This window comes from Melanostigma gelatinosum (assembly GCF_949748355.1).
Source record: "Melanostigma gelatinosum genome assembly, chromosome: 16".
Classification (NCBI taxonomy): domain Eukaryota; kingdom Metazoa; phylum Chordata; class Actinopteri; order Perciformes; family Zoarcidae; genus Melanostigma; species Melanostigma gelatinosum.
Window position 1 is genome coordinate 17,994,024 of NC_136649.1, and position 21,749 is coordinate 18,015,772.

General features: G+C 46.5%; 1 protein-coding gene across 2 annotated transcripts; it reads right to left on the reverse strand.

Annotated features, from left to right (window-relative positions):
* Positions 1-594: 594 nt before the first annotated feature.
* Positions 595-18,106, reverse strand: LOC306790353 (signal-induced proliferation-associated 1-like protein 1). 2 transcript variants are annotated; one of them, XM_079286552.1, is made up of 20 exons: positions 16,401-18,106; positions 16,128-16,258; positions 14,304-14,492; positions 13,982-14,156; positions 13,518-13,621; positions 13,067-13,224; positions 8,841-9,420; positions 7,511-7,785; positions 7,158-7,421; positions 6,898-7,044; positions 6,663-6,799; positions 6,461-6,543; positions 5,886-6,304; positions 4,814-5,002; positions 3,999-4,161; positions 3,663-3,864; positions 3,308-3,463; positions 2,997-3,114; positions 2,611-2,689; positions 595-2,471 (listed from the first exon to the last, which is right to left on the reverse strand). In XM_079286552.1, the coding sequence occupies exons 1-20, from the start codon at positions 17,881-17,883 to the stop codon at positions 2,328-2,330; spliced, it is 5,196 nt and encodes a 1,731-aa protein (XP_079142678.1). In that variant the 5' UTR covers positions 17,884-18,106; the 3' UTR covers positions 595-2,327. The 2 variants fall into 2 exon arrangements, 1 of the variants encoding a protein (XP_079142678.1); XR_013772701.1 differs by lacking the exon at positions 595-2,471 and having other exon boundaries at positions 2,613-2,689; positions 2,997-3,109.
* Between the last annotated feature and the right edge of the window lie 3,643 nt (positions 18,107-21,749).

Below are 21,749 nucleotides of genomic sequence, written 5' to 3' on the forward strand. Positions count from 1 at the left end.
CTGGAGTCAACCAGACATGGAGCCCTTCATGGACAGTAGGGAAACTTCTAGCTACCAACACCTCCGTGGAATGCAGGCCGCACGTGGCCGTGTGTTAATTATTCTAAGGCAGACTAATAAAAACACGTGCGTATCCAAAAGCAGCTTTGCAGCGGTGTCGCCATAACTCTGCAAGACATCACACTCCAGTCATTTATTGGATCGATTACGTCTTCACCGTGGCGTCCCAGAGGTTATCCTCATCCATCAGTCTGTCTGATCGAGGCTCGTGTCAGGAAGAACACCCGGTGTAATCATAATCACGCCTAAGTGGAAAAACAGCAGCTCTGTGTTACTCACAACAGGCCGTGACCTCCTGCTCCTGCTCCATCGACTCTGGACCTCAAGTGGCCCGAGCGGTGAAACGACTTCCTGTTTTTCCCTTTGATGTTTCTTTTTTTTTTTTTAGGAAATCTCTGTCTTGAAATTAATATTCATCGTGTCTAAATCACATTATATCTGCCACGCCCTCCAAAAAAAAGACCACTCTGTGAGGCGAAGTGTAATTCAACAAAATATCTTTAATAGATATAAACATCACAGTTGAATGGAAAGGATCACATGCTGTCACACATGTTCATAATGAAGGTGGCAGGGGCGATCTGCTGTGCTCGGGGGCCGGGACTCATTCCTCTCGAGTCCGGCTCATGGTCTTTGTCCTGTCTTATGTCTCCCTTGTTTATCTTTCATGTAGCGTCTTTCATTCTCCACTATATCCTAGCCAATAAAGCAGAAACACATCAAAAAATAATCTTAAAAAATAACAATGAAGGTGCAAATTCCGATGAATATCAAACTCTCCTTATATACAGTTGCACAGTATCGGCGTACAAAAGGAACAGTTATGAGGCTTAAATAAGGACTTTCTGTGGTTATCTGCACACCAAATTCAGGTCTGGTTTACGAGCAGATTTACACACTACATAGAACTCTGTAGCTTCAGGATTTACACATTATCTTACTGCGTAATCATATATTTAACAGTACCGATTTCATCTGAATAAGGATCAGATTGAGGCATTGAAGCATGCTATGGATGGAGGGCATGTTGTCAACACTAGGTGGCGCTGTCAATCAATCCACTGCATAAACTGTAAGGACATAAGAATTAGTGTTTTGGATAGCTTTTTCCTGTTCAAAACTCAGTTTGAAATTAAAGTAGATATATATATATATATCTACAGATATATCTATATATATATATTCTCATATAGGTGACTGGCCATTATAAGTACATGCAGATCTCGACTGCATACGACTGTTTTTATTTTCTTGGCCATCATCTTCGTCATAAATACTCTTTACATATATCAAGGGCAGAGGTGAGAAAATAAATGTTAACATCAAATATTCACAACAATCTGAATAGGTGACACTGAACTCAACACATTGTTCTGTGATTTTACATTACATATTCTTTTCATCAGCTCGTGACCAGCAGTCCTTGACAAGTTTTATTTGCTTTTAACCCTCTAGAAGTTAGACGTTTGACACACTTCTCATCACAGTGCATAGGCATTACAGACGTGGCCTGACAGTGTTTACAGCTACGTGCTATGCAGAGGGCCCGTCTGTCTCGGTCTGTCTGTGTCCACCTACCTACACTGCTTACGAGAAAGCATAGTGTCTTCTGGGAGACGACGTGTCCCATCATCTCGTTTAGCTGTTTTTCTTTTGGTTAGTCATAAAAAGGAATCAGTGAAAATTGATAATTTACAACACACTGTCGCTCAATTCTTAGAAAGTGTAAAGCTCTATCAGAGGAATATGGGACTATTTTCACACATTTGAATTTGTGTTGGGGCTTTGTCATTGGAAATCTGTTCACTTTTAATTAGGTTAGCCGGGGAGATAAACGGGGACAGTGACTTTAAATCCCTCTTGGTTAGTTTCGACATCTCGCCGTCTCTGACATGCAGGGTCGCCAACAATCCATTAGATCGGACACAAAACATCATATTTGAGAGATTCTCAGGAGGAGAGTGCATGCTGATCAAAACGGACGCACAGTTGCACCACTGCTCTTTTTCCTCGATTTCCCCTGTTTTTTTTCCCCCCAAAGTCTTTCATGGTGACCCGACCACAGATCCACAAGGCTGAAGACGGATGACGTGTAAGTCCATGTTGGCACTGGTTTGTCAAATCCCGAGAGTAAACGTTGATGCGTTTTTATAAGTAATTCTGTTGCGCGCGTGTGTGTGTGTGTGTAGCACTGAACAACCAAGTTTCAGATATCAGCTTGAGTAGTGGTCAAACTCCTAATGTAGAGCAGTCTGCAGCGGTGTGCATCAGTTCATGTCGATGGTGTTAAAGACCCACTCTGTGAACTTCTTGAGCTTGGCTGAGGCGCTGTAGGACTCCTCCAGGAGACGCTGGTTGTCCTCTCGCAGGCTCTGGATCTGAGCCTGCAGCGACACCTTGGCGTCCTTCTCCTGGTGGGGACAAAGATGTGCGTGTGAGCAGTGTGATCGTAGGTTTGACTCGGTTCAACAACAGACTCACGGGTTCCCCCTTTGATGCGATTTAATTTCATCAGTCTGTGTGTCTCATTCTAATTGAAAGATGACTCACTTTCTTCAAGTCCTCCTGAAGCACTTTCACCATCGACTCCAGCTGGCTGACCTTCCCCATCAGGCAGACTGGAGTCTCTCTGAGAAAAAGGACAACCAGGACATTAGCTGGAGCGAACACTGAAACATCAGAGTGAAGCAGTGCTCAAAGCTGTGCCACAATCAAAAGTTGCCCTTTCCAAGTCCTGCGGAGGTGCACTTTATACACTATAGTGGCTGATTTGACTGTTTAGCATGCAGTGAACCAGAACGGAGGACTCATTTGTGATATCAGCTGCTGTAGTGTTTAACCGGAGTGAAATCTACAGGGACTTCCATGGCACAATGCTGGAAACCAGTGGATTAGAGCAAACACTGGTCCCGGGCCATGAACCCGTGGCCTCTTACCCAGGAGAGGGCTGTCTCAGCGGTGCTGCCTGAGGCTCAGCCTGCTGGGGACTGGTGGCTGCTGCACTCTCAGCCATGGAGCTCTCCTCTTGGGCTGCAAGGAAGACCAGCCTCTGCTCTGAATAAAAAACAGTTCGAAGAGGTATTATTAGACTTGGAGAAAGAACAAATAAAGACTAACAGTGCCCTCTTCTGGTGAGGATAAAGATGGCAGCTGGCCACACCTACCACTAAAAAAAATATATATACGAGTCGTGAACCTTCACTTCCAGTGATTTCGAGTAGGAAATGAAAACACAACGTGTGCCTACCCTCAAAGGCCTTGGCAGCGTCTACCAGGTGGGCCCAGTCCAGCGGGCTATCTGCCCCAGTGTCAGGCAGCGGCATGAGGGCAGCCTCCTGCAGCTGCTGCCTCTTCCTCTCCAGCTCCAGCTCCAGCTCTGAGCTCTCTGAGGCTGTCAGGTCTCCTGGGAAGAGGAAAGAGCAAAGTAAAACATAGTGGACGGAAAAATAGAGCCGCGATGCTACATTTAAATTGACATCTCAAGTCTTTGGAGCCGTCTATTTTAAGTTGTTTGAGATTAAGTTTACAAACCCTATTTACTATGTATTGCAAATCATATCATCCTACTTCATTACTTTTGGAACTACAGACGAAACACTCACCCAGGGATTTGTGTGATGCTCGCCGGCTTGGTCCATGGCGAGCGGTGGGTGAGCGGGGCATGGTGGAGCAGCTGAACAGAAGGTCGGTAGGCGTGTCGCGCTGTCCGCTGGAGGAGGGCTCCCTCTGCCCGCTGTAAATACTCTCATCTGACAGGGTTCTCTGGAGGGAGCGACGAGTGGGCGGCGGACCCGGAAACAACGGCTTCGGAAAGGAATGGAAACGGATGAGTGACGGGACACAGGTGAAACAAAAGAGAACATTTTGATTGGTCAGGAATCCCTGTACTACGTTGCGAGCATCAGTATGGACAATTAGCCCACAGCCTTTCTCAGTACCTTCTCTTCGCTTGTTGTGGGTGGAGGGCTGTCAAGTGTGATGAGCTTCTTCAAGTCTTCTTCCAGGCTGGACTTGGCAGTGTGCCGGTGGGGCGACTGGGAGCCCCGGAGATTGGCCCTGAGCTGCGGCTGACCTCCCAGCAGACCATCACTCTGGTGCCGTCTGGAGACAAAAGCAAGATTTTAAAATCAGAGCGACGCCTCTTAAATCCAAATAACACTCATTATACAGCAAATCAGTCGGCAAAGGTGGTGGCCAAGAACATAACAGAGCACGCCTGTGATTAAAGGTCAGCAGTTCAAATTATGAGACTGGATGGGAATCTGTGACCGATGAGGAGCGGCTCAGCTATTCTCTGTGATGTTAAAATGCCCTCGACGTCACACTTAACCACTTAATTGCTTCACCCGGACTGTCTTTGGTTTGATGAACAGCTGTACCGAGAAAACAGCAGTTGCCACCAACCACAAATGATGCAATCGCCCTGTGGGCCAAACAATGAGACATATGCTGCATTGAATGAGTGATAAAGGGAAATGATGTTAGTCACCCGTCTCTGGGAACCAAAAGATTTGCTTGAAAAAAAAAAAAACAGTTTCAAACCCAGCTACACCACATGGTGGCATTGTTGGCCAAACTTAAAAAGTATTATTATGTGAGCAGTCAGTGAGATTAAAAGAAATTAAATAAATGTACGGTATTCCTTTCCCCAGTCTCTGAAACATCAACCCAACCAACAGCTGGATGCATTTCTACACTGAATGGTAGTTTTCTCAACATGCAGCATTGCAGGGGTACACAGTTCCGATCTTACTTGCGAGTGTTGCCGAAGTCCACAGAGTTGACGGTTCCCCCGGGTTTCCTCCATCCAATCAGGTACTTGGAGGTCGCTCCTTGACGAGGGTAGAAACTCTTGCTGCCCGGTGATGTAGGCGAGGTGGCTGCAGCCGCCTCGTCTTGTCCCTGGTCCATGGGACTCCCTGAGTGGCCTGAACTGAGTGTGCTGAGAACGAGGGAGGGGGGTGAGACAAACTATTAGACCATCTATAGTCTAACATATAATATAGTTTGTTGTTTTTTTTGTGCTTAATTGTATTTTGCCTTGCTTCAATTAGCATGATTGATGAAGCACCAATATGTTTAATTTGGCTGAAAATGAATTCCCCCAGATAGACACTGTCCTAGTTCAAACAGTCACAATATGTTAGCGGTTGCATTAAGACTATTTGCATATACAAACAGAAGATAATAGATTGTCCTAAAATACATCGAGTACCTAATCCAGCACTGCATTTCATGCCATCTCTGCAGATGGGATCAACTGATAACTTTCGATAAAATAGGACACAGTGTCCTTGCACTTCATTTCCAGCAACTTCAAATAACATTTCTCCGTAGTTTGAAATAAAAGCTTGAATTTTCAAACAGCAGCAGGTTTCGTGTCGGTGTGCCGGCGCGCTTGTGCGTGCACATACTATAAAACAAAGCTGCCAATGTACAGGTCTGGTGGAGCAGAGTTACTTCTGGCTGAGTGAAGAGGAGACGGAGGAAAGCTTTAGTTGATTCAAAAGGAAGTGGGATTTAGAAGAGGGGGTACAGTGCTGAGCTCACAGTCCGCATTTCTAGCAACTTCAAGCACTTCCTTTCTATCATGGATACCAGGAGAGCGAGAGATATATACTGATACAAAACCACACACACAGAGTTATTTTATTCTTCCTCTCTCCCTCTATCTAATGCCAAACCACAGAGCTTTGGAATTTTGCATCTGGGATAGTACAAGATATATATGGATAATTAATTAACAATTAACAATGATTAATTCTGTTTCATGAAACATCAACGCAGGGCCGACTACAGCTGACTCAGACAGAACAGCAGCACACCTGGAGTGGGAGGCGGCATCACTCTGGCTGTAGGAGCCACCATCAGGTACCAGCGGAGAGGCTGATGGACTCGTCGCTGGGATCTCACTGCCTCCGATGGCGACAAGAGAGTCTGGTGTTGGAGGTGAAGAGTCCGTGGCCCTCTGGCTGCCTGCTTCGTCGTCCTGCCTTTGGATTTCGTCTTTGGCCCGGAAGGCACCGGTGGAGGAAGCTGTGCTGCTTTGTGTGGCAGTGAAGGAGGTGGCATCGATGCCGCTGTCAGTGGAGGTGCCCTGAAGATATCCGTTGAGCTCGAGATCGCTCCGCACCCCTGAACGTGAGACGACTTCGTACCACTTCTCGTCGCTGTGGGCGGAGCTGGAGGCGTTGCTCGAGAGTGTGTTGCTGCTAGACTGGCTGGATGAATACGGAGCGTCCGGCTATTCAGAGATGAGAGATCAAATCAGCATCTTCACAGTTTTTCTATATATATATATATATATATTCACTATTACACAGTGCCTCCTCCACCAACTCGCCATCACATAGGAGGAAGAGATTTGCTTCCAGTATTGTGCTTATTGATTACAGCTCACCTTCGTGCTTTTCTTCGGTGACAGGTGGCTGCCCTGCTCCGATGACTGGAGTCTAGGAATCATAACTTTGGAAACCACAGTGTCTGTGGGCGGAAAAGACTTCCGGTTAATGAGTTCTGTAGACAAGTGGTAGCACAGCAAAAGTCACGTCGCATTTAATACTATAGCTAATACTGAGACCAGAGTTTGGAGTTCCTTTCACCTGCACTGGTTTTGTCCATCTCCCCAGTTCGGGTCCATCCAACACCAGAGCTAGAGCACGCTTTGCTTCCGTTGACTCCCTCACCTGCCAGCTGCCGCACAGATGCCACAGGGGACTGGCAGCTGTTGTTATTAAACCTAATGGGGATATATAAGGAAGGTCACCTATGCTGCCAGGTAGTGCGGCAGGCGACTTTAGCATGCGACCGATAATGGGGGGCAGAAGAAAAACTTACCCATCCAGCATAGATTTCTGCCTCCACCGGTTGGAGCTCATGGTGTCAGGGGCGTGGGGGAGGCTGGAGGGAGAGTTTGTGTTGTGCATTGTGCGGCCCATCGCAATGGAGCAGGCAAGAGCGTAGTTGTCGTTCCCCGGGGAGTATCTGTGACGACGCATAAGTATGTCATTAAAGACTTAACCGTGTACTTGCAAGCAGACAGCTTTGTGCTCAGTGTGCCTGCGAGTTTTAGAACAGCATTGTGTATATTTTGTGACCTTTTGGGGTTCGCGGGTCGTCCGTCGCTGGACACACTTCGGGGAATAGCAGCAGAGTTGCGGTCACTGAAGTCTGAAGGCGGGGCCTTGATCAGCGTTCCCCCTGTGCCAGCAGAGCGTGTCTGAGGGCTGGATGAGGTGCGTGGCCACTTGGTGTTGTTGTTGTTGGTGGTGGGGCGGAAGGGGAACTTTAACTCGTAGGGCATACCCTCCTTGTGGTTCTTGTAATCCACCAGCGGCATGTGGTAGATTTCTGAGCAGCCTCTGTTGGCACATGAAGTGTTCACGGTCAGAATGGGACAGCCTCAAAAGGTTTCTCTCGCATCTATAGATTCAATCTATCCACACTCTACCTGCGTGGTGTGGAGTCCTCATGCGGGGGGATGATGACCACCTTGACGGTAACAGAGGTTCGGAGCAGGTCGATCATCTGCTCGTGAGACAGCGAGGCCACCGACACCTTGCAAATCTCCACCAATCGGCTGCCCTGCCTGAGCCCAGCCTGCCAGGCATAGCCATAGGGCTCCACCTCTGCAACAATGCCCTCAAAGTTGACATGAAAGCCCAGCTGGCCCAGGGCGTTACGGCGCAGGGTCATCTCTGTGGTCTGACTGCCCTTGGTCAACAGCTACAGAACGGGATAAGCGTGAGGGAGTGGAGGTGTAGAGGGAGAAATCAGAGAAAGAGTAGAATACATGCATGACGTGTAAAACAATTTCCTTTTGCAGATAAACCAATAAACCTTCTTCAAAGCATGTATGTATCTGACACGAGCTTCAATCACGCCTCACATTTCAGTTGCATACTATGAATACCAAGCACTTGAATTTAAATGATTTGACACACTCCCATGGTGGCTGACCACCATTAGACACCCTGTCTAGCTCTTCCTCTACCTGTGGGCAGTTAACTGAGACGTAAATAGTAGTAAGTACCCAGAATAGAAAATACAAAAAATAGTAGCAAATCCCTGAAAGAGCAGAGATCCTCCTTCATACCTGCTTTAGGGGGAGGGCATGTGCACAGTACTGGTAGCAGGCAACAGTGAATCTGTACTTTGTTTACAGTTAACTAGAACTGCAGAGTCAGCAGAATGATCAAATTGCCTCATCAGAAAACATTGCCATACCTACACCACATTGAAAACCCGCAGTAATGATATCAAATCGCCTAATTACTACGTATTGTGCTTAGCATGACTTATAATCATAGAGTCAACACAACAGCTGTGGCATTTTGGTGACTGTATCATGTGAGGCTACACCCTTACGTTGCTATAATAACATCAACAATACTTAGTTCTGGTTTTTTTCATACAGCTGTTGTCAAGGAAGCGGAGAGCCGGTGTAACGTGCCCTGACACATCAGGGTACTGGAAGTAACTAATAGCAGTGGAAAACTACACTCAGCACTTTTGCCTACACACCTGTGGACTGGCTACAGGAACACTCCGAAAGGAAGCGTTGAACTCACTGACAGTGGTTACTTGGTTTGTCAATGTAGGTTTATTCTACAGTTTTAAATAAGCGTCACAGATAACTAGCTCAAATGTAAACATAATGATAAACGTAGTGTGTTGCGCTGTCAGAGGTGCGGTGTTTGGCTCAGTGTAACCTCAGAGCTCCAGCAGATGGTGCAGTTAATAAGATGTACTGTCATAGACAGTAGTGGTGCCCCACTGACCTCCAGTCTCTTGACAACCTCTCCGAAGTCTTCCGTGTTGTTATTGATGGAGCGCAGTGACACACTCTCGCCACGCTCATAGTAGACCTTCATGGAGGCGGGGCTCCCCGTTGACCAACCGATCACATCACGCGTGGCACAGTTAAACACCACCGCTTTGGCCTCCTGATCCAACAGGATGATGAAGTCATTTGAAATGGCCAACAGGCATTCGCGCTCTGCACCGGCTACCTGGTCCTCGGCGTGAACCTGCCAGGTCACGGCCCCCAGGCTCCGCAGCTCCGCCCCACTGTACGGACGCACCTTCTCCCGTCGTTTGTGCGCCAAAGAGATGAAGGGGAACTTCCCAGTGGGTTCCACTGGAGTGCTGGTCACGTGGCGCTCTGCCAAGTCCCGGAGATACTCCTGCCGTGTACGCGTTGCCATGGCACCGAACTTATCCGACTTGTGGGCTGCGTTCTCAGCGTTGATGACTTTGCCCAACAGGAAGTCCCTGAAGACAGTGGACTTGGGGAAGGTCACACCCTTGGGGATTGGGGGGCCAAAGGAGGGAACGTCCTGGGAACGGGTGACCGCCACACTGCAGAAAGGGAAAAAAGAGGGGAAAGGTTTCAAGTCACTGCTATAGTATGTAAACAAACAAACGTTACGATCCATACCTGGTAAGCAATGTTCTTTAAAAGTATTGTTTGGTTTGGTTCTGTCATAAAACAATCAAAACAAATGGTTGCAGAAATATAAAAGGAAAACAATAAGTCCAAAGTCTGTACATCTGAAGACAAATACATCAAAATAGAATTAAATAACAATATGATATATCATAAAAAAACATGATTAGCATGAAACACAACAAGATGTTGTGCATAAAACAGGAAAACACTTAAAAGTTAACATAACTGAATTCCATGATAGTCAAATAAATAGGGGGAAAAACCCATTCCAAGGACAAACAGCCCACATGGGCTTGTAAATCAGCATAGTGGAGACATCTTTACATCGTTTCCTCTAAGGTACCGTTGCCTTTGAGCCGTTTTACTTGAGAGTATAAAGGTGTTAGAATTCCTACGGGGAAGGCTCTCCTCTTGTTACCCTCTACTGCTCCTGTTCCATTTGCACACAATGTCTGTCCTTGTGTTGGATTACGAGAAATTACTGAACAGGTGTAGCTGCTATTGTGTCATTGTTGTTGTTCACAAAATTGAAAATGTGCTCAGTGTGGAACAAATTCAGCAAAGTGTGTTTTTAAACATGTTGGAATTAATTCACCATTCGGGACGACAACATGCTTGGATTATCAAATCAGTTGGCAGCATGTTCACATGCTGTGTGGCTGCATACATGGAGGCTATAAGTGTACAGATACAGTACAGTCAGTAGCATATACACTAAGACCATTAGTGCATGAAAACCGAGACATGGTCTTGGATAAGCTGATGGGACAGTCCGGACAAATCCCCATCCAGTCCATTCAACAGATAACAAGTCTTCGCCTTCAGCAGAAATGTTGCAAACGATGCCTGACTACACCCGGCGTATAAGTACTGTACATCCAATCACAGTTGACAAGCCGGCTCCCTGTGCCGACACCCTGCCACTCTCCGCTACATCATGAGATGAAAAGCAGTGCTGCGGCTAATGCTAGCAAGCACAAACCCTAAACAAAGGGATAGTTATGCAATCCGCCTTGCTGGCCCCGTGTGACTTTGAGGCAGCGGTTGAAAGCAGCAGATGAGCACCCCGCTGGCCCCGGGCCACTTACTCCTCTAATGCTCTGGTCTGGCTCAATATGACCTGAGCTTTATCCAAAACTCAGCGGCAGGCAACAACAGGCTATTAATAACTAGATGACTCAAGAAATCATAACATACTCTGCACTTCCCTAGACACAGACATAAGACACGATAGCAAAAATATGAACACACAATGTTTTTTCTGGAAATCAGGTTTCAAGCTAGTACGTGCGTGTTCAAGAATTTTGTTTGTGTTTGCAAATGTGTGACTTGCGATCAGCTGATATCCACGCAGCTTGGAATCCAGTAGGTGGAAAAGTCAAATCACTGCATCAACTACTCTGCATGGTTTTAACAAAACCGACACACATGCCAACATCAAGACAAACACCTGCAGTGTATAACTTACCTCTTGGTGTCACCCAAAAGCAACCATGTTCTTACTGAGTATTATTGCCCAATATCCTGAATCTTTGTTGCAATCAATGTGAAGCGAATCCCTGGGTCGATGAGAACTAGATTCTCTTCTGTAGCTACAATCAGACACTCAAGATATTCCACTCCGGTACGGTGGAGCAAATCTTTGTGTCCCGTGTTCTCTTGTCTGGATGTAGCATTTTTTTCCAAATCATCAGGGAAAGGAATCCATGGAGAGACTTGTGACACACACAGTCAGGAGTGAAATCTTCACATTTGGTGCCTCAATCCCAGGAACAGGAGAAGAAGCCAAAGGCTCAGAGTGCGTCGGTTTCTCTGGGTGGGGTAGATAAGATTGTCCTTAAGGATTCGGTGTCCCGCGCCTCTCCATTTCCTCCATAGAGCAAACCAAGAGAACCAGCATTTCACCCTCTCTCTTTTCCCAGAGCTTAAACTAAAACATGCCCCCTTCAGGCAAAAAGCAAGCTGAATCAAGGTGTCCACTGGTTGATGGGATGGAGTAGTTGCTCAGAAAAAAAAGGAACTAGAAAGGAGAAAAGAATGGCTCCAAATAAATTAGCCTGAATTTGACGTGGGTGCGAGCTGAGAGACAGAAGGCTGGCCTGACCCGTCCACTCCTGAGATGGACTCTGAGGTACTCTGCTCTCAACAATCCTCCCCGCTCACATGCATGTCCAGGCGAAGAAAGCACTTCATGTGCATGCCGCTAACTCCTTCAGACCATTCCGGCTCACACTGCCCAAAGGCAAAGTGGCAGGCAGGGGGGGGGGAGAGGGGGAGGCTTGTCTTGTATGGGTGTGTGAAGAGCGAGTCTTTGAGAGTGAATTAGTGTGCACGGGGAAAAGTGCGCGCATGCGTGTGTAACTGTGTGAAAGTGAGCATGAGAAGAAGGTAAAAAGGAGAAATGGGAGTGAGAGAGTGAGAGGGAGGAACTATGTGTGAAGTGTGTGTGTCATATATGTGTATGCAGAACACAGAAAGTGTGTGTGTGTGTGTGTGTGTGCGGTGGGGTAGAGATGCATTCGTGTCGCCACAGAGTTGCAGTCTGATCATCACGAGGCTAAAGAATCAGTCAGCGGAGGAGAAGAGGAGGAGGACTTCTATCAGTCGGACAGCTACTGAAGGGCCACTCTATTCCATTTGATCATAATCAAACTAATTTACACTGATGGAGACATGCAGAGGACATGACCATGCATCCATCCGACTTATGTAGCTGATCTACTTCGCCCATATTCACCCGCCTGCACTCTCAGGTCAAACGCTCTAGGTCTTCTGTCCCACGCACACGATGTAAGCGCCGTGGTGACCGAGCCTTTGAGGCAGTGGCCCCCGAGGCTCTGGAATGCTCTGCCTGCAACTCTGCGCCTCGCAGATACTGTGGATACTTTTAAAAGCCAGCTCAAAACCCACCTGTTTAGGCTGGCGTTTGTGTAAAAGTAAACCCATGTCCTAGACCTGCTCTTAAAATATGTTTTACATTTTTTTTTTTTTTTTTTTTTTTTCTATTTTATTTTTTTTTTTTTACTTTTCTCTGTGTAGATAATTTATTGACCCTAGGGTCACATTGTGTTTTTTATGCTTTTAAATGTCTGCTCTGTTAAGCACTTTATGATATTATTGTCTGTGAAAAGCGCTATATACATAAAATTCATTCATTCATTCATCCATGCACAATCGGGAGCGACAGGACAGTCACGCAACAGGCTTTTATGTTCCACCCATGCCTTCCAGTTTTAAATTTCTTTAACAAGGCATTTTGTTTTACGTTATCTGTGCTTCCACACCACAAGATACACATCTGGATGTAGACCGCCTCTCTTTTAACTTAACCTCAGTGTGAGTCGCAGTTCCACACTCATAAGACGGTCAACTGGAAACCTTTCCAAGGCTGTTTTTTTCCCCCTTCCTTCCTTTAACAAACCACATAGCATGTATACACGTGCAGAAGAAAGAAAAAAAAGACTCCTTGCACATTTACCGTACACCTCAATGGGCTGTTCATTTGATCAGGGCTTAGCCATTATTCTGCTGGTCAAATAAAAATTAAAAACCCACCTGTAGCATGTGTTTTCAGAGCAGGGGTCGTGCACCCGTACAATGATGAAGACGTGTTGAAAGTGAGAGCGAATGGTCTTCGGGGTGAAAGGGTGAGCGCCGGGCTCCTGGAACACGATGGTCACAATGTCGTTCCCTATGTGGCGCTTCCTCAGCAACTAGTCATTGGAAAACAACACAGTCTTAATTAGAGAAGTGTGGGACTTGAATGTGAAAGCAAAGTCGTACCAATCACATGGTGCATTCCATTTAATCACATGGAAACAATCACATTTTCCTTAGAATGAAAGTTGGATGGGAGTCAAATCTGATAACTGAGCCGCATCACGCGTTCCTCCATACAGCCTTCCTTTTCATCGGTTTTTTTTTTGCTCAATCTGTTTCCAAATAACGGAGTTCTCCTGATACACAAATAACGGTTGACCACAAAGGCTAGGCTCTCCATCTTTACCTGTTGTTTGTTGTTGGGTGTGTAAGGCAGCAGAGTCGACACATGGAACATGATCTCATAGTCCTTGTAAGTCGTGTACAGGGAGTGCGTACTCGTGGAATCCGCTGCAGGGGAAAAATAGCAATTCAGTGTTGAGGCCCATTGCACAATCACCGCCATCCATCTCGCTCACGCGTGTATTCTGTGCGCTCCATGGTTTCTGTGCAAGACAGGATGCAATTTCACCGTCGCCCAAACAGCTAAACAACAGCGAACTGTGGATCGATGTCCGCCTGGATAAGATGACTGTCAAAACAAATGCTCCGTCAACTGTTTTAGAGTCAACCTGTAAGTGGAGCCCTTTCCAGTCTTTTGTCACATTACAGTTTCCGATACAATGGACCGCATCTAAATGTTTAAATCATTTGTAGTCAACGTTTCTCGCGTGCGTGCGAGATCTAAAAGGGAAGGTAAGGAGTTGTTACTTTTGGTGTCCAGCTGGGCTCTGTACTTGGTGAAGCCCTTGAGGCGAACCTTCTCCCCCAACAGTTGGAGGAACTCTTCCAGGGCGAGACCGGCCATCTCGTTGTTGTACATCTCCTCCTCTGTGCTCTGGCCCGCTCTGCAGTACATCACCCCCACCTTCACCTGAAAACTCAGCTGGGTGACAGCAACGAAGCAAACACTAAATTACTAATTCATAAACACTAATTATCTTTCTGTACAAATTCAGGCAAGCTATTGTTGCGAGCTGCAAAAAAGTTCTGATTCTGTAAAACAACACTTGCTCATGCTTTATCCTCCTACCCCTTGTTCATCCAGCTTCATCAGCTGCTCAGTGACTTTGGGTGTGTTGAGGGCCAGTCTGAGGCAGGACAGATCCAGCTCAGGCAGAACGTACTCCAGCACCTCCTTGACGGGCAGCCCCCGGGTGGTGCCGTGCTTAGAGGTGGAAGGCACCGCATCCTCCAGGACAGAGCCTCGAAGAGTGGTGAGCTGAATGGAGGGAGACGGAGAGGAAGAGGTTACAGAGAAGAGTTTGAGAAGAGAAAAAATGCCTTTCAGGAATCTCATGGAGATTGAACAGACTGATAGCAAAACATGCCCGTACAGACTACAAAAACATATACAAGTTGCTGCAGTTGTTTTATAAATGCGATACAATCGTCTTACTGTACTCGTAAAGAAAGACAAGACAATTACGACTCAAGACGTTGGGTAAATAGAAAGTGGAACTGAGGACGAAGAGGTGGGAGTGCTTGTCCAAGCATTCTGTATACACAGAGTCTGCATTGTGCTGGGCTCTGGGAGTGGACTCAATCAGTCAGCTATCATAAGCAGCTGGAATGGACCGACGCAATCTCTCCTATGAGCTGGAGGCTGTGCAGGGCCTGTGTTTACAATGGACCTGTGTTCTCCATGTTGTGACGGTAGGATAGGGGGCGGGGTCCCTGTGGTACTTCAGTCTGTGGGGGTTGTGTGGGGGGTTTTAAATCACATGCACCTGTCTTACTTCAGTTCACAACAAACAGCCCCAGGCAGGTGCCTTGACGCTCTGTCTGAAAGTGTCCGTCCATATAATAAATCCTAAAAACCAAACACAGAAGACATTGCAACTAAATATGACTTCTATTTTCACTGAAACACTCTCCACAGAGTGGTTTGAGGTCGTTGGGCACTGACAGGCCTTGGAGGCTGGAAGATGAGTGCACTTCCTCAAGTTCCTTCACACATTGCTGATATTGGGAGACAGCTGAATGGTCCCAGGGCTGATTGCATAACAAGAAACAAGGACTGAGGCTGGTTTGACCTCAGGCTGGTCTGCCTCGTGTGTAGCAGGCATAGTAGCAGTTGAACCATGCACACCTTCTAACATACAAGTCGTAGAGATGCATCGATTGCAACTCTCTTGGCCAAATCCAATTTTCTTTCTTTCTCAGAACTATAATTGAAAGCATTCACTAACAATTTTTGTAACTTTTCTTTGATGGAAAATTAAATTGTACGTTTATAAATTATGAACATGATAAATAGCATTTACATATCAGAGAAGAATCACAGAAAATAGAATCCTATACTGTGTATGTATGTCTGCTAAAACTATGTACTTATATATCTATTTATTTATACAAAACTATTTATGAATCTGTATTTAAAAGTGTATTTTATATTATAGTAACACCTACTGACGATGCACAGCGTGAGAGGAGAGCCTGCACTGTTACTCTGAGCAGCATGCACAGGAATTAATTACAAAGGAAAAACCTATATTTGAATATTTCTCACTTTTTCCCTGATTGTCTGAATAAGTCGGCTAATTTGTCGCTCGTAGCTTTTTATAAATAGCCTTCAGTCGCTAAGAGGGTCTGCAAAGTCAGTTAAAACTAGCGAGAATGTCGTTGGTGTAAATTTCACTGTCACAGAATCTGAGACTGATCCGGTCAACAGGCAAATCAATCGGTGCATCTCTACTACGTATAGAAGGTGTACTATCAACTGGATAGAAGATCCGAGCAGCCATCAAACTAAATTGATGTTTATTTTCACAGTCAACCAAAAGTTTCACTCCACAGGCAGGAAGGATGTGATGCTGAGATTGAGGTATAGGAAGGATAGGACACTGTGGCTGACCTCGCTGGTTCTGAAGATGAGACGGTAGTTATACTGCTGGCCGTGCTCCTTGTCCTCCTCCAGCTTCTCCCTGCGCAAGCTCACTGCCACTGGTCCCAGTGCCTCGTCCACCCCAAAATAGTTCCAGTGCTCTGAGGAGGAGGAAGTGGCAGAGAAACGGGCAAAATTACAAAAAGAAAACATCTGTTGGGTAATAATGAAACTTTACTGCTTTAAACAACACCCATTCACATGCTAAAGAGTACATAATGAAAGCAGTACAATTAATCTTACCCCTCAGGTAGAAGAACTTCCTATAGTAGTAGGCTCCCAGGTCCACATGCTCCACAATGTATTGTTTGCCCTTTTCGCTGAGCGTGCTAGGGCCTTCCTTTGGTCCCTCTAGCACTGCCACTCCAGCATTAGTGCAGTGCGTGCTCACAGATGTTTCGTACAAGTTTCCCTCCCCACTCAGGGTCCCTGAGCCATTGTGAACCGCTCCACCACCCACAAGCCCATGATACCCTGCCCCGCCTACTCCCATTCTGCGCACCCCATTGCCATCAGCACCTATCTCGTTGCGGAAGCAGGGGCAACTTAGCAGAATTTCATTGCTCTGTTCATCCCCCGAGTCCAGACCAGGACTGTCCCTGGAACTGAGGTCTTCCTGGCTACCACTCGGGGAGCTGTAAGGCAGGCTGTGTGTGGACGAGAGGGTGGAGGTAGCCGATGCTACAGCAGCAGCAGATGCCCCCGTGGTGGTATTTGTCCTCTTGCCTGCAATCTGCCGCAGCTGAGTAACTTCGTTGAGGTCAAACAGCGTGCTTTGAACGTCATAGTGGGCAAAGCTTTTCTGACACACCCAGGGCTTGAAAAGGGGGCCCGTGTCCTCCGTCCGGCTGTCCTCTACGTCAGACCCTGCTTTAGGGGAGTAAGAGTCACCCCGCACGCCCCGAAGCTTACGGAATATAGACTCACCCCCCGTCTCAGATTTAGTTCTTCTCTTTGGGGGCTTATCTCTGGCTTTAGGAGTCGGGCCGTCTACGACATCCTCCTGAAGATCAATGCTGGCCTGCTTTTGCCCAACAATCAGCATGTCCTCCAGTTTCTCTGGAGCAGGGCTACGCTGGTCCACTTTGTCCCCTTGATAGGCCCTAAGCATTTCAAAGAAGCTCTCTCCAGCGGCGCCATGCTGATCTATTGATGAGGTGCTACCGTATTCGCGATGGAGTGGGGACCATTTGGCTCCCGATGCTGGATCCCAGTCCTCTCCACTGTCTCCGCTGCCTTCCATCTCACTGATAGTCATATCACTGTTGCTGCGCTGACGGATGCGTCTATGTCGGTTTCTATGTGCAGGGCCTCTGTAGTCTCCTTGGGCTAGGTACCGGGTGTCAGGGCTGTAGTTGTTGGCCTGGGCCTGGGTTCGATTCCTCAAAGTGATGTGAATGTTACGCAGCATTGACGAGTCCTGAGGGCTCATTATAGAGCCTAACTTAATGTGACTTTTGCCAGCAGAGGGCACACCAGAGATCTCAGGCTCTGTAGCCGAGTGCCACACAATCCCTGTAAGGTCTTTCCTTGGGGGCCAGTCAGCCACCCGGGCCCGTACACCCATTTTAGGCACTCCTGTGCTCACAGTGGCATGGACATTGTCTGTGCGGGTTGCCACAGTCCCTCCATTGGCCATACGGAGGTGGCGGGTGTAAAACTCATCAGTGGCGGGGATGGAACCCCCAACGGTGCGCTCCATTGGCGGATGCTTCAGGCTGGTCATGACACCAGTGCAAAAGGCTAAAGGCACTTAGCAAGGAGACATGGCTGCCTCTGGGATGGGATGCTGCTTCCCGACTTCATGGGCAGGTTGATTGTCTGGATCGACGAGTAAGGAGGCAGAAAAAAACAAACTGTGCAGCAGGGGCAAGCCCACCTCTTCAGCATTCAAGCCTTCATACTGCTTCCTCAACTGTGTCGACACTGCCACCGCATTTGTCTTTTCTCAGGACAAACTATCCTGAAAAGAAAAGGAAAATCAGTCAGTCTGGAGAGAAGATGATAACAAATACATCTGTTTCTGACTCACATCACTTTCCCCTTAAATGTATAAGACTGGAAATAAGAGATAAGAAATAAGATCCTTAGTATTGGAAAACCAGATGCCTTTATACCTGATTGGCTGTGATCGGTGCCCAGTTTCACTGTCTTTGACATGGGACATTGGAATTTCACTTCTTAAGCTATGCAAATCTCTCTTTAGGAAATGAAAGCGATACATAAGGAATCTACAAACCAGCCGGGAGAACTGAACTTGGATGTATTTTTTTTTTTTCCCCCTTTGATGGCTTTCTAAGAGCCAATGAAAAGTCACTGATGTGTTCAATTTCAGATAAGGGGACATCGAGGGGAAACGGGGAAACTCAGTCAAATTCAAAATGAGTTGACAACAATGTGTGTCTTGGTAAAACGATGCCTTTGCCCTAATGACTTAATTTATCCAAAGAGAACGTTCAAGATGACTTAGTTGCTATTTTAATAATCCTGTTCAGGTCTTAAGTCATCACCAAAATGACATATATGGGAGAGAAAAAACATCTCATCTCTAAGCCAGTGACTTTTGGCTTGCGAGCCCCTTTAGTAGCCAACATTGCTGAATTGTGATGCAGAGCTGCAGTTTTCTTGATCAAATATCCCAAGCTGCACATCAAAAAGCAAAAGGGCTCTTTGAAAGTGGGTGATGATCCTCTGCCTGACAAATCGGCCCAATTTAGCAGGGAGACACTGGCAGAGATTAAGGCTCCACTCGCAGCACTGCCTGGCTGTGATCACATTAGCTAGTAGCAAACAGTGCACTGTGACGGACCTACAGCACAGCCACCTTCACACTGCATTCCAACATCAGGGGCACTTTATGCCAACTACGCATACAGTACTGAGTAGAAAATAGATCTTTGCTTTCAAATAGTAAATAAAAAAATATATTTGCCATATAAATACCAGTATATACAAAAGTAAACAAAGATGTCTATGACATAATAGCAGTACATAATACTATGTGACCAAGGACATTACCACAGTGGCACAGTCAACTGAGAGATGGCTCAAATGTTCCCAAGACAATACAGTTTGTTTGATAATATAAACATCAATTTACAAGTCAGGAAAAAAAGTGCACGTGTAAAATCTCAAGGCTGTGGAGATGATTCAGTTTTCAGAGCGCCCGAGGCAAAGCATCCCCAGTCTTCAAAGACATAGAAGAGTGTTTTCGCACAACAAACCTCTAAACCTGTGCATATTCTGCAGCAGAGACCCCTTCTGTTCGTCCAATATCGAGCAAAAATAAAAATATGTTCCTACATTATTTTTGTGTTGGCTTGTTTTGAACCACAAACATAAAGCAGTAATGAACAGGGTCCCCAAGCGAGAAAATAATGTTAGAGGGTTTCACGCGGAGCCTAGTAGTCCGATAATAAGCCGATCAGAGCAAAGACCATCAAATTGAAAGGGCAATTTTCAGATTCAAACTAAGGCTTCATGGTTACGTGACACAAAATCTTCAGCTAGAAGAAATTCAAATAAGATGAAAAGAAAAATATTGCCACTGTGATCTTACATCTGTCACATCAGGAAGGTTCCCAACGATACACTCCTCTAATGAATGGGCACCAATTCTTTAGGGCATGGGAGTACAGTAAGTGTCTGGAGCAGATTAATAAAAACTTTTAAAAATCATGTCCTTAAAACCCTTATTTCTCTGACATGAATAAGAGTGGAAATAGTGGGGAATATATGTTAAACTGCAGGTCCAGTCCCAAAGTGTTGGGCCTCATTTCTGTATGCTGCCGAGCGTTCACAGGGACAGACGGAAAAAGAGAAGTGACACACACAAAATACGAATGCACGCACACACAAGTGCCAGAAAACGGGCCGCTAATCCACTCGCTGAAGGAAACACAGACAGATGACTGGCTTCATGGTCTTGTCAGATTAAAAGGAAGGAGTGTGGCATAGCGACTGAGGGAGTCTGTCTTATGGCCGTTTGTGTGACTGGGAGAGAGACAGGCTGAAAAACCGAGACAGTCAGAGACCCCACTAGGGCAGCCCCCTCTTCGTCGATTTAATGGCCGTTTTCGTCTAAGGTTTATTTTGTCGATTAGTCGTTTTTATGCTGACTGATTCATTTCAAAAACGTATGAGCACGTCTCTTGTATACACAGACTTAAAGGGGTACCTTTAAATTATTCTTTGTGGAGAAACCCGGTTTTACAGATGTGTAGATTGAATAAATAAATTGACAAAATGATATGAGTGTTAGTCGACGGCCCTAGACCCCACATCGTAAGGCTTCTTCCAACCTATCCTGCCATCCCCTATCCACCCCCTGCTGGATTAAACAGAGGCTTTTTTCACAGCTCTGTGGGGCATGTCCAGACAGCTTGAGCCTGTTGACTAAATTAGGTTAACTTCCCGTAATTGGATCTCTGACCTCCCAGCTGGTCCGTCAGGCTCGTCAAAAGATGAGCAAAGCGCTGGTGCAGATGCAGACGCAGCGTTAGTGATGTCACGGCACACCTCAGAGGTGCTACAATTTGTACGGATGAGTCTAGACACAAAGTACTGCGCTCTAATATCATGCCCTTATACAGACTGAGGTGACTCAGACAGTGGGCCTTCCACACACACACACACACTCACACACGACAAGGAATTAAAGCGGGGACAGACAGCAGTCAGTCAGCAGAACAGTACTGTGATGATGAATCACAAGCATGAACTTAGGGTCAGGGTTTTTCAAATCTGACTCACAAAAATCTGAGCAACTTAAGCAAAGACCTGAGTCATCATCAAGACACAGCATGGGCTGGTAGACACTCTCAAAGACAGAGCCCCCTGGAGGGGGATCTCTGTTGCTGAGCTGGCTTGGCTTGGCTGCTGTACCCGAGAGAAAGGACAGCATGCTGGAGTTGAAAGACTCTTCGTCCTGGGTCTCCAAACAGAGAGGGAATGAAGTTCCCCAGTGGACTGGGCAAGTGTTTCCAAAGCCGAGACAAAGGAGCCAAAGGATTGCCCTACAAGCTTGTAATTACTGTGTGCTTGAATGGGGCACCCTACTATTTAGCCCATTGGCTCACTCTGTCCCCTAATCTTCCTCTGCTCTAAGGGCTGACTGGGCTGTTGGGCAGCAGGCACAAAGGTCCCTCTGTCCCGGGCAAGACTGGGGCCCCATTCCAACATAGTGAAGTCTTTGAAAATTGCCTGGCACGGGAACCTCACTGTGGCTGGGTATACGAGGCCTGCCAGGACAACCAAACGAATCAGATGCAAGGGGAATTGAAGAAATAGAGATGAAGCAAACACTGAACCAGGACTTGGAAACAATCAAAACATCAAAGAACTAGAAGGATACATTTGTGATGAGCACGGGAAGGGCTCACCTGTCCAGAGAAATAGCAAGAAGGCACAAAATGATCCGTGTGGTGTTTGTATGAGTGTTACTCGCTGCCGCAACACATATGAACTGAGAAACATGGAAAAACCTGATGAAAGCGACAGAGTGGAGCCAAGCCGCAGTTACTCTTCCACAGTGAGCGAGCAGTAATAATAAATCCACTGACTCCTTCACAACATAATTTCCTGTCACGGAAG

Coding starts and splice junctions, on each gene's coding strand:
- LOC306790353 (XM_079286552.1), bottom strand. CDS start 17,883: ATGACCAGCCTGAAGCATCCGCCAATGGAGCGCACCGTTGGGGGTTCC. Junction 6,305..6,460: donor CACCGAAGAAAAGCACGAAG/GTGAGCTGTAAT, acceptor ATCTCTGAATAG/CCGGACGCTCCGTATTCATC. Junction 3,464..3,662: donor AGCATCACACAAATCCCTGG/GTGAGTGTTTCG, acceptor TCCTCTTCCCAG/GAGACCTGACAGCCTCAGAG.